Source organism: Ostrea edulis, chromosome 2 (genome assembly GCF_947568905.1).
Source record: "Ostrea edulis chromosome 2, xbOstEdul1.1, whole genome shotgun sequence".
Classification (NCBI taxonomy): Eukaryota; Metazoa; Mollusca; class Bivalvia; order Ostreida; family Ostreidae; genus Ostrea; species Ostrea edulis.
Window position 1 is genome coordinate 72647413 of NC_079165.1, and position 12989 is coordinate 72660401.

Genomic DNA, 12989 nt, shown 5'->3' on the forward strand with positions numbered 1-12989 from the left:
AGGTGAAGTGCCAACTTTTGACTTTTGCATGTTAATGCCGGGCGTTTGACATAAGAACAATCAAAATGTGTTGGGGGTTGACGCGGGGCTGGGATCGAGAATCGCACCTCGGCCTCCCGATTTCAATGCAAGCGCTCTAACCATTAGGCTTCCGCAAGTAAATATTACAGACTTTTAAAACGAGCAAACATTTTATTTATTTCAACACCAGCAGCACAAAACAAACGGTTTCATATAGTATTTGCATGAAGCCACTCTTTTGACATTTGATCATATCTGGTGAATGACCGATGTAACAAATTATATTTCCTACTCAGCCATGGGAACAATTTGCTAAGATTCCTGGCCAGATTGACCATACATGTTTTGCTGCATAGAGTACTTGGTAAAACATGCAGAATGGAGGACCCTTTCGGTGTGTTGGGAACGTATACTGGACACTTGAGGAAGTGCAGCCTCTTTCAGCAATAACTGGACTGCCTTAGTTCAGTCCATTTTACTTGATTTTGTCTGCAAGGTCCTGTCGATCAGCATGACGTAGTGCTTCTCGGAGTCGTCGTTTCGTAGCCTCTTGGCCTTTCACCTCCCTCCATTTTTTTAACGTCTGAAAAGCAGCCTCCTTCGGATCGTCTCGGTTTTCTTCTCTGATAATTTCAATGTCATTGTCACGTACACCAAGCATGCGCCCTAGTCTTCGGTAAGTGTTGCCTGCAGCCAATTCTGGACACAAATTCTGTATTTGAGCATCTGTCAGCATGTCTCCGATTGATATCGAATCTGTTCAATATAATTTCATTGATAATATATTTAGGTTAGGCTATAGGTCTACAGAAGTGAATGTAACAATATCTGAAATTAATATGCCGGTGCTTTGATACTAACTTCGGTTATTTGCATTCCTACTCGATAATACATGTGTTCAAAATGGAAACTAACAAGTTTTCTGTTTTCAAAGTGATGTTTCCTTACCTCGAATGTGAACATGAGGGCCTGCAGTTTGTAGCCTTTCAGCAGTTGAAACCCCATCTTCCTCAACAGGTGAAATAGTCTTCAGTTCGTAGTGAAAATCGGATTCGAGAGATTGAACTGATTGAGTTGCAAAGTTCCTAATGTGTGTTGTAGGTTGTTCTCCTTTATCTTGCATCAGTTCTCGTTGTTCTATGTTGTCCTGCACCAGTTCTCGTTGTCCTGTGTGATTTTGCACCAGTTTTCGTTGTCCTGTGTGATTTTGCACCAGTTCTCGTTGTCCTGTGTGATTTTGCACCAGTTCTCGTCCTGTGTTATTTTGCACCAGTTCTCGTTGTCCTGTGTTATTTTGCACCAGTTCTCGTTGTCCTGTGTGATTTTGCACCAGTTCTCGTTGTCCTGTGTGATTTTGCACCAGTTCTCGTTGTCCTGTGTTATCCTGAGTCAGCGATGTTGTCTCTGTCATCACTTCATTGTCTTCACCCCTTTACCAACAAATTAAACATGGTGAAAATAAAGCATTGACTGAAGTGTAGTGGACTTTAGAATACTTATTCAAAACATGGTAGCTCAGTAGTACAGCATTCGGTTCGTAACCGGGATGTCAAGAGTTCGAGCACCGTCTCAAACGTAAGATATGAACACTGGTAGTGATTGCTTCTTCTCCAAAAGCTCGGCATTTAGAAGTGAAAATCACGGGTCTTTTATATGACCTTAAAAACAGACGACCATGTCGCGGCAGGTGTTGGCACATTAAAGAACCCTCACGCGCAACGGTCCTGAGCGCAAAGCATAGGTATAAAGTGGTACTTCACCTACAGCTGGTGACGTCTAATATGAGTGAAAATTTTTCGACGGGATGTAAAACAAACAACAATCAAACACAGTTAACAATTTCGTGAAGATTTTTCTCGCGTCTAAAACTGTCCCAGCCAATCTCCGTAAATTGTTAATGAAAGTATTAGATATTCAAGGATATGATACGCCAATGTATCTAGTTGTGCAGAAACATTTTTGTTTTCAGATTAAAGGGGTTAGGGTACATTTTGGGTGATCGAATGGGGGTGGGGTTTAACATAAAACCTTCAAACTAGTATCAAGGTCAAGGGACTCCAGTGACCTTGACCTCTGATTACGAACATTAAAACTGGTATAACTTTAAAACTAGGACTAATAGCGATATGAGATCTTCAGAAAATAGGACCTCTGACCTTGGAACATAAAACTGGTATTACTTCAGAACCAGGGTTGATAGAGACATGGGATCTTCAGAAATGATAAAGGATTATGGGATCTACAAATTTAATTAGTATCAAGGTCAAGTGACTCCGTGACCTTGACCATAAAAACTGGTTTAACTTTAAAACCGGAATTTATAGAGATATGGGTTCAGAAATGATCTTAAAATACAAACTAGTATGAAGGTCTAATGACTACTGTGACCTTGATCAGAAAAATTCGTATTACTTTAGACCCAGGACTGATAGAGACATGGGATCTTCAGAAATGTGACCTACAAACTAGTATCTCCAGTGACCGTTGACCTTGGTCATAAAAAGTCATTCTTCTTTAGAACCAGGACTGATAGAGATGTGGAATCTTCAGATTGATAAAAAGATGTTGTGACCTACAACCTAGTATCAAGGTCAAGTGACTCGAGTGACCTTGATAATAAAAACTTGTTTAACTTTAGAACCGGACTGATGGAGACATGGGATCTTCAGAAATAATAAGAGAATGTTGGGACCAATAAACTAGGATCAAGGTCAATTGGTGCCAGTTTTAGTAAAGGAAGCAAAAGTCTGTGATATAGAATTTTTAAAATGAAATTAATAATGACATGGATTCTGTGCAAGGGGGTTATTAATGGAGGGGGGATAGTTGTACCCGGAAAAGTCCATTGTTATACAGCCAGTACATCTGTTTGGGAGACTTCATAATTGGCAGATTATACTCGTATATTGTGTGTGTATTTGATTTACGTCTCTTGGCTAATTTTTCACTCTTATTGAGACGTCACCAGCTGTAGGCGAAGTACCACTTTGGACCTATGCTTAACGCTCAGGGCCGTTGTAGTGAGGGTTCTTTAACGTGCCAACGCCTGTCGACACATGACCTGATATCCAAAAGACCCGTGATTCTCACTTTGACGCAGTTATGGCACGAGTGGTGCTCGAACTCACGACCTCTCGGTTACCAAGCGAACGCTCTACCACTGAGGTACCGCGACCGGTATATCGTGAAGAAATGAATAGTAAATTTTACACATACCCACAAATACTTAAAGGAATTTCTTCTACTTTGTGAACATCTGTTAGATATGAAATATATATATATTTTTTTAAAAAACACAGATAACTAAGTCCATGATAATTATTGCAGAAAATTCATGCATCAAACATCGGTATATGCTTACCCTTCTTCACACTTTTTTTTCTTCTCAAGATATAAAATGTTGTTATAAGGAAAGTCGCAATTAACATACACACAGCGATGGTCCACAGGAAAACGCTCTTAAAATTGACCAAATCTTAAAGAGAATGTATATTTTATTACATGTAGATCTACATGCGTTATCGTAAAACTGGTAAATGATCAATAACATTTTATTTTCCAACTCAATTCCAACAAGCACATTAAAATTGGAATATAAATGTATGCATTATAATTTGTAATGCAAAAAATAATAATAATAATAAATTACTGTATGATAAGCAATTGTAGTTTGTTATTATTAAAAGACAGGCCAACCTTCACCTGTATTCAACTGGTGTGAAGTGTGCTGCTTGTCTTCATTCTGAACGGGACCTTCCTTCGGTATGTCCTGCCTACTCAAAGTGACAGGAAAAAACATGTAAGTGTTGCGTTGTGGACTAGCCAAGATTTGGGCCTATACATGAAATTCAAAATGAACGGATGAAACGTGGATAAAACTTACGACATCTCCTGACTCTTTGGAGGTGGAAAGGGGCCGCCACATTTAGAATTTCGCTTTGTTGTGCATGACCTGATTTCTACTTTGCCTATAGTACTGCAGTTTTTGCACTTTCGGCATGGCATGTAGCCTATGAATTTACTAAAGGAAACTCCAGAAATGCACTGCATACACCTCTGACAGGATGTCGCACCGTGTACAGGATCCATATCGACTTCATTCTGAAGAAAAGAAAGTCTGATGCTTACAGATTTTGTCTCTTCGCGAATCTTCACTTCATCAGCCGTCACAAAGATAGAAGGAAAGCGTTACACATTAAAACAAGGGTCTTGGTTCTTAATAACTTCTTAAATAAATTATAGGCTGCAAAAAAGTATACTACTGAACTGTTTTTTAACACAGGGTTTTCAATTTACACCTACAAAAGGGCAAAGTAACTTTCAGTGAAAGAATTCATATTGGATATTTAATGTGGGGTTGGACAAACAAACACATTTATTAACGTATATACCAGATTTTTTCAGAGACGAACTAATGAAGATGTAAGAAAGTTGAAAATAAATTTTACCTTGCTGTCGCCTATTCCGTAACCCCACCCTAGCGGACATCTATCACATTTTTTGCACTGTCCAAACTGTTCGATATAATGCTCGTGTCTCCTCGGTTTGCAGAACACATTTTTTTTAGGTTCACTTGGGTTTACCAGTAGCAGAAAGATGAGAAATGCACCAATCCCAACATATGTCATTTTGTTCTGCTCGACTGTTGTAAAAAAAAAAAAAAAGCGATTTAAAGTGGGGAATCCCCTAATATATTGCGCTATCACGTGTGCCGCCCTGGCTAAAAATAAAAATCAAAGTATTGCAATATATTGACGTTAAAAATGATTAAGATGCCCAAATTGCATATCTGATATTGCCCATATCATACTAAACCCATGATAAAGATAACAAAATAAACTAAATATTAAAATAAAACAAAAAAAAAAATTTTTTTTTTGAAAAATAGGATTAACATTACCAATACACATTTGTGTATTTATCAAACATCACTTTAAATGTTTAACTATCGTTTTAAAACTAATTTCCCTACCTTATTAGATGGTTGATGTACGTGTTTTCTCTTACTGCACATAATCGTTCTCTGGAGCAATGCCAAAATACCAAATAGGCCTACCCTTTACGTCATACTGATCGCGACAAAGTTCATTTGCTTTTAAAATTATAATTCATTTCCGCAGTTTTTAACTTATTTTTAAAGTACTTGAATGGTTCACGTTTTGTTTTTAATATTTTTTCATTCATTAAAGATAATCAATAAAGTTGACAACCGGGACCTTCTTAGTGCAATAGTTTAGCCTTTACTATGTGTTATGTAAACAAAACTCGAGCCAGTGTTCGGTTTGTAGTTTAAAGCATCGTAATTTTGCACAGACACAAACTCAACTTTTAAATGGCACATGAGAAAAACACGATTTGGGGGCAAATCATGAACTTTTCTCAGTTGACAATGAATAATATATAAATTTTCGTAAAAAATAAAATAAACGATATACTCCTTTAATTCAATAAACTTACTACATATTATGTATATGGTATTTATTAGAGACGAATTTTAGGATGTACATGTACAAATTGAGTACTTTATTTTTATTTTCTCAGTAACATCATTCTGAAGTTCTTGATGTGGGAGGCGCTAATTCGCAAGTTCTAGAATTTTGATATAAAATGACAATTTCAACAATGGATGTTTCCGCGAGCACTAGATTATGAACAATATCATTTAGGTTTTCCATGTGTAATGCTCATAATTTGGTCAAAAGTATCCGTGCAGATAGCATGACTACGTTGGGCCAACATTGGCAAATGGTTGTATGATTGGCGTAGGGTATAAACAACGTTGAGCCAACGATTACATGCATGTATCACTACGTTGGGTCAACACAGCACCAACATGTTGGGCCAACAAAGGCCCACTGTGTACTTAGACATTGTGCCAACATTGTCCTCCCAACGTTGGGCCAACAAAGCCGGTTACATTGGACCAACATTGTGCCAACGTACGTATGCTATGTGGAGGGTGCTACCAGTGTTACAAACAGTGATATCATTCCAACATTTATCAAACAATAATGTTTACCAAGAATTTTTTTTCTTCAAAAAGTGCAAGCTTCTGTGTCTCTTATAAAGTTGACAATTGAACGTTAATAAGAGGTGTAGTTATTTCTTTGATTGCGTGATAGAAACAAGAGTATGTTATACATGAACATGAGTTACATCCCTTTATTGAGCACTAGTCTTGAAAATCGCCATATATTAATATTAATATTAAAATGCCCAAATTGCATATCTGATATTACCCGTATCACGATAATCCACGTCAGATAAAGAAAACAAAATAAACTAAAAATAGAATTGAAATAAAACAATTTTTTTTTTTAAAAATAGGATTGAAATAACAACCGTTACACATTTGTGTATTTATTAAACATTACTTTAAATATTTAGTATCATTTTTAAACAAATGGTTCATATATTAATTTAATTATCGAAAAATAATTGTGTAAGACCTAGTTGATACCCAAGATTACCAGGTATTTCATCAAAAGTAAACCTTGTTAAGCTGATCAATACGCATTTTTGTTGCCATGGCAACCAATTTGAATTTCATTCAATACATGTATATAAAATGTGTTATTTTTGTGTTTTACAATAACATTTTTCTACCAATTGGTAAGGTTTGAAATATATGTCACATTTTTCTACCAATTAGTATAAACTTACAGATAATACTTTTCAAAAATAAATTCTACCACCTTTTTTACCCCATAAGTTTGTCTCGAATAGTTTTTATACCACTAGAATTCCCTTTTGTACAAAGATCCCGAAAATGTAAAATATCACAAAAATAAGCCCATTTGGTCAAAAAATGACCCGGTCGAATTTTTTTTAAAGATAAATTCCTACTGAACATATTGATATGCAACATGACTTTGTTCGCTACATGTCAAACTGTCGCAAACCCTACCTTAAGAGATTGGAAAATTATCATTGGTATAAGAACTAAATGCTTTTATCTGAACGACCATACACCACACAAATACAAAATCAGAGAAGATTGTCCCTTCTGCCAGTTTCAGCCTTTGGGTCATATAGTGCATTTTTTAAAACCATGTAGGCCTATATATGTGTCTATTTTTCGGAATTGCTGTGATCGTGTTGGAGATAAAGATATTCATCAGATGTATTTACTGATTCTAGTTTATTTAGATTGTATAGCTCTTGGATTTTTTTATTATTTTTTTTTTGGCACTTAATCAACTATGGGCATATTTAGTAGAGTACAAATGTACTAGCTGCAGATCTCAGTGTGATCTGTCTCAATATTTTCTCAGAGAGCTACAGTTCTGCAGCTAGTAGTGTACATAATACTTGGAAATTGCAATTATTCGACCGAATTAAGATATTTAATATTATGATGTTACATATCAGACCAGAGTAGAGGAATAATGACCATTCTATGTCGTTCAGACCCCACGAATATTTTTTTTTTACTTTGCTCGTTTCCTCATTGAAAGCCAAGCCAAAGTAGAATTGACATTGCTAGTGTTGACATGACCATGTTACTAAGTAACTGTCTGTCTGCTGTGTAGAAGAAATGCATATCCAGGGTGTACTTAATGGCTTTGATGCAACCACCGAATCACTGTTGCAGGAAAGTCCCATTGTCAGAAATTTTATATTTTGCACCTATGAATTAACCTTTCACATTTCAAAACGAGAAAAAGGAAGAATATTTCTGTACGAAACTATTATAGCAACACGTATTGCATTGATAAGATTTTCCGGGTTGTAAAGGATCATTGAGTGCAGATTATTAAAACGCCGAATTCCATCGATACATCAAGTACAAGCGTACTGCACAATTGTACTTTGATCAGTATTAATAGTATAATTGATGCCGGATATGAGATTTATAATTAATCAGAAAAAAGAGCAGAACTGACCGACCTTTGCAAGACGGGGACACATTGAGCGGCAAGAGATGAAATATACAGCATTCGTGATGTTCATCAGTTACAGGCACATGTGACGTCACAGTGCTATCTCTCTATGATATACATGTAGTCATATCAGCTGTGTATTGATCCATGTACCGCAAAATATCTTAGACTAGGTATTCAGAAGACAGTTGATCATAGAAGCATGCAACAGGCTACGCTCTCCGTATATACATGTGCAGGGTCAGTTATGGCACAACTATCAGAAGAATAGATACATGTAATTTTCTACAATAAAAATCGGGGTTTTTTTGTCGATATCATCTTGCACTTTTTTATCACGTAAATCTACATCACCGGCAGTGGTGACGTCTCCATATGAGTGAAATATTCTCGAGAGGGCCATTAAACATTATTCAATTAATCCATTTATCACATAAATCTACATTTGTTGATTACCATTTAACACGGTATATATACATGCGGAGTCTTCCATTCTAGGCCACCTTCTCCTCCAGTAAAAAAACGTTGATTTTCTGATCTGAGTTTGACCCAAATTTTAAACTTTTAAATAGTGAGCTATGTATATATGTTATATGTATATTCTTTGCGAAAAACCCTTGTTTGTATCAAAGGTTTTAACCTTGTGACCTTGATCTTAGAGTTCGGCCTACCTTTAAGCAAATGTAACCTAGTGATTATCTCCTGAACTATTTATCGCAAATCTCGCTTGAAAGTAAACACTACGACAGAAATAACAATGTGTTCAGTGACGACACTCTGATCAACTGTCAAATCCAATATGTATAACTGTTTCGGCCGTAGTGTATACTTTCAAGCGAGATTTGCGATAAGATAGGGCTGGCATATGTTGTATATAGGGTCTTTATAGCAAGACCTTTTAAATGATACCATGGTGTTTGACCTTGTGATCTTGACCTTGAAGTTTGACCTACTTTTTAAAAGATCTCCTGAACTATTAAGGTGTAGCTTTCACATTTTGTATATATATTATTAGAAGTTGATTCGGCACAGTTGTAAATAAATATTGAAAATCAAAATGACACATTCCATAAAAAACACAATCATTTACAGCAGTAAATGATTGTTTTTTATGGATGTGTCATTCTGATTTTCAATATATATATATATATTATTGCAAGTCCTTTCATTTCATACCATGATCTTTGACCTTGTGGCCTTGGAGTTTTACACACTTTTAAGAACAACAGCTGAACCACAGCAAGCCAAGGTGGCCTGGGTGAGCTATGCTGCCTAAGGGCCTTTTGTTTTATTTGAATTAGGTTGGAAATAAACAAGAGGTACTGTGAGCAATGCTCACTAAGAATAACCCCCGCTTACCCCAATCTCCCAAAGGGCGTTGGTAATAGCTATAAACTACCTCTTTTCTGAGTGTAAAAAACAAATGGCATGACAAACCGAACCATATTGCTACTTCGATGTCCAGTGCGCGTGACCTTTGACCTTTTGACCCCAAAATCGATAGGGAACATCTTCATCCCATGGGTAGTCCATATGTATGATATGGTGACTGTACATGGAAAGGATAACGCTTTAGAGCCCGGAAATCATATTGCTACTTCGATGTCCAGTGCGCTTGACCTTTGACCCCAAAATCGATAGGGAACATCTTCATCCCATGGGTAGTCCATATGTATGATATGGTGACTGTAAGTGGAAAGGATAACGCTTTAGAGCCTGGAAACCATATTGCTACTTCGATGTCCAGTGCGCTTCACCTTTGACCTTTTGACCTAAAATCGATAGGGAACATCTTCATCCCATGGGTAGTCCATATATATGATATGGTGACGGTAGGTGGAAAGGATAATGCTTTAGAGCCCGGAAACCATTGCGTCTACAGACGGACGGACGGACAGACAGACGGACAACCCGATTCCAGTATACCCCCCCCCCCCCCACAACTTGTTGCGGGGGGTATAAAAAAAAATCTCTGTTATCAAGGCCGAAAGGGATTTTTTAAACATATGTTCAAATATATGCCGATTGTGGATATTTTGCCACATCGTCATTATCCTTGGAAGGCATGAAGTACAGATGGAATGAATAGTTGTTTTCCAAAAAATATTATTGTTTCTCGAATTCACGGTTTATAAAGCTTCCAACACGCGGAATGTTAGGAAAAGCATTTTTCTGGCATTATATATATATATATATATATATATATATGTGTGTGTGTGTGTGTGTGTGTGTGTGTGTGTACACATGTGAAAGCCAAAATAATTCAAGATAAGCAACCTTTATTATCAAAAGTGTTTTGGTAAGACATAATGTTGAGCTTGTTAAAGTATTATCTGGACAGACGGACTACCACTGACATTCCATATTGTTCGTACGGAAAGCAAGAAGCAGCGTGTCACTTTCTCTCCATTTGTAAGAATTATTCTAAGACTTGAAATAATCTGTTTGACTAGATTTCATTGACGCCCACCTTTTGCTTTGTGACAGGGAATTGTTGCCATATAAAATGAATAGCGTAATTGTAAAATTGTTGAAGTACATAACTCGTGCATGTGGGTTTGTGTAGGTTTGATTAATCTAGATATTTTAAGTGGTATATTCATTTATAGATGGGTGTCTTTTTACATGATGATTGGTTAATGTTTAGATTCTGTAAGGATAAAAATAGTATTATAGAACTTGTCTCTGATCCTCTTGATTATATAAAACCAATGAAATGCCAAAGGACACGGTGCTGAGTTCTTTCCATCTGTAAAATACAAAATACAAATACAAAATGTTGTATTGGGATGGAAATGAAAACACTCAATGAATCTTTGCATAGGAACAGCTGAAGTTAGCGGTAAAATAAACTTTAGTATAGTATCAGTACTTGTATTTATGCATGTATTTTTTCCACAGGCACCTGAAGTATGGACATTACCCCCCCCCCCCCTTTGATAATTTTTGTAGGGGGGGGGGGTGTCCAATAATTTCTCTGAAATGTGTGAATTCCCGGTCTATCTCATCCCTCTCTCGTTTCATGTAATCGTTTCACGCTTTTTGTAAGCTTTAGAATTAGAGATTGACCTTCTACCGGTATAATAAAATACGTATAAAACACAGGCACATGTTTCATACATGAGTCCCCCCTCCTTAATAATACCACAGGCACTTGTTTCACAGGCATTTGTTTCATACATCATGAGTCCCCCCTCCTTATTACCTATGTATGAAACAAGTGCCTGTGGTATTATTAAGGAGGGGGACTCATGTATGAAACAAGTGCCTGTGGTATTATTAAGGAGGGGGGACTCATGTATGAAGCAAGTGTCTGTGGTATTATTAAGGAGGGGGGGGGACTCGTGTATGAAACAAGTGCCTGTGGTATAAAAAGAGAAATTATTGCAACAACAACATTATCTAAAGGGGGGGGGGGGTTACCGGGTAGTAATATTTTGTAGAAAATGGGTCTAAGAAGTAATTGACAAACAGTGTTCTCCGCACACAAAGTTTGCTTAATAAACTTTAATACATGAAATACTACTTGGTTTTCAAATGTTTCTGTTACCGAGTAATATAAACTTCTGATTAAAACCAGCCCCCCTTCTCCTATTGTCGTCAGGCCGATAGGAGAAGGGGGGCTGGTTTTAATCAGACTGTATAAACTTAATCCTAGTCGCATGACGGTTGGTTTCTTGATAAACCAGATCATTGAAAATAGCAAAAAATTGAACACTACACGTTGCTTCCCTTTTGTAATAACAAATGATGCAGCGGGTGTGTATTAACCAGCTTTTCCTCTAAATCTTAACCAATCCATTAAATCATAACTTATCCCCTAAAGCATTACCTGACCCGTTTGGATAGAAATTTTGGCAAAATACAAACACCAACATCAAAATAGTAGAATAGTTTAATTTTAACTTGCACAAATCGTCCCTAGAGTGGTCAACTTATTTCGACTGGTTAGTTGATTGAGCCGATATTGACCCTGACAATCGAGAATCGTGAGAAATATTCAAAATTCAACCCCTTTTTCCTCTCGGAAAATCATCTCGTGTCGTCTTGCCGCTTTAGATATGGGTAATTGTGGTTATTTCGTGTACTTTAATCATTTCTACAGCTGACTACATTCCCTGATTTTCGTCAACAGTGGTTAAATTATCATAAACAAGAAAAACTCAGATCTACCTACCTGTCGAAGCGCCGTGTTCTCTTTTAACTCATAACCGGAAACACTCCAAACGAATGTTCTTGCATTATGATTTAGGACATGAGTAGCCGTGCACTTGTAATATCTCAAATTATGACAGCCTAATTTGGAAGGTGTATTTCCCACCATATAACGTCACCTCAACCCCTCACTTCTTATTGACGACCTTTTCACTGATATGATTTATTTACAATCTATTTACAGATATTGCACATGTCTAGATTTTAAGTAAATCACGCGGACCGAACGATAGCAAACTACCGGGATTTTGCACCGTGGTTGCGAAATTACATAATGTATCCCATTTCAGTGCAAGTGATAAATGAACTTGAAATATACATTGTATGTCTTAAATTTCAACTGAAACAACCAATCAATATATAAAAGTTATTCACACATTTAGCCGTTTAAGGGATATGAGTTTCACGTGTATGTATAAATACCTTTTCACTACTTACAGTGTTTTTCTATAACAGTAATGAATTACTATACAAACTCAGGTAATTATATAAATGATGTAAATAATGAAATTACTTCATTTTAAAACTGTTACGTTCACTGATTTTGCATTACTGAATTAATTATTGCAAATATTTATGCATTTATACGGTTTTGAAATAAGCTAAATTCAATTAACCATTCTACAAATCTCACAGACATTAAAAAATCTCACTTTGGTGACATTATTTGATTCGATATGCCTAGTCAGTCATGACTCATATACTAGTATATGTATCGCAAAGCCAGACGAAAACGTGAAGGTCAAATATCACCTCATGTCTGTTGTTTTCGGTGGTTTCCTGCATTTAGTCTCACCTGACACTCCTTATCTTTTCATGTAGACTATTTATTTTCATGATCTACCATACTTTAACAGCTTGTTATGTAAA

At 36.5% G+C, this 12989-nt stretch overlaps 1 protein-coding gene across 5 annotated transcripts; it reads right to left on the reverse strand.

The window, feature by feature from the left end:
- Positions 1 to 172: 172 nt before the first annotated feature.
- Positions 173 to 12383, reverse strand: LOC125678665 (uncharacterized). 5 transcript variants are annotated; one of them, XM_056157185.1, is made up of 9 exons: positions 12082 to 12383; positions 4994 to 10653; positions 4470 to 4663; positions 3905 to 4122; positions 3718 to 3797; positions 3383 to 3496; positions 3238 to 3277; positions 970 to 1451; positions 173 to 777 (listed from the first exon to the last, which is right to left on the reverse strand). In XM_056157185.1, exons 3-9 carry the CDS (start codon positions 4647 to 4649, stop codon positions 497 to 499), a joined length of 1395 nt encoding a protein of 464 aa, XP_056013160.1. In that variant the 5' UTR covers positions 4650 to 4663; positions 4994 to 10653; positions 12082 to 12383; the 3' UTR covers positions 173 to 496. The 5 variants fall into 5 exon arrangements, with proteins under 5 accessions (XP_056013160.1, XP_056013161.1, XP_048773234.2 ...); XM_056157186.1 differs by having other exon boundaries at positions 3724 to 3797; positions 12082 to 12380; XM_048917277.2 differs by having other exon boundaries at positions 3718 to 3794; positions 12082 to 12378.
- Between the last annotated feature and the right edge of the window lie 606 nt (positions 12384 to 12989).

Excerpts from the sequence above, each read along its gene's own strand:
- LOC125678665 (XM_056157185.1), bottom strand. The coding sequence starts at position 4,649 with ATGACATATGTTGGGATTGGTGCATTTCTCATCTTTCTGCTACTGGTA. Across the intron at positions 3,278-3,382 it reads AAAAAAAAGTGTGAAGAAGG|ATGTTCACAAAGTAGAAGAA; the intron begins GTAAGCATATAC and ends CATATCTAACAG. Across the intron at positions 778-969 it reads CCCTCATGTTCACATTCGAG|ATTCGATATCAATCGGAGAC; the intron begins GTAAGGAAACAT and ends TATATTGAACAG.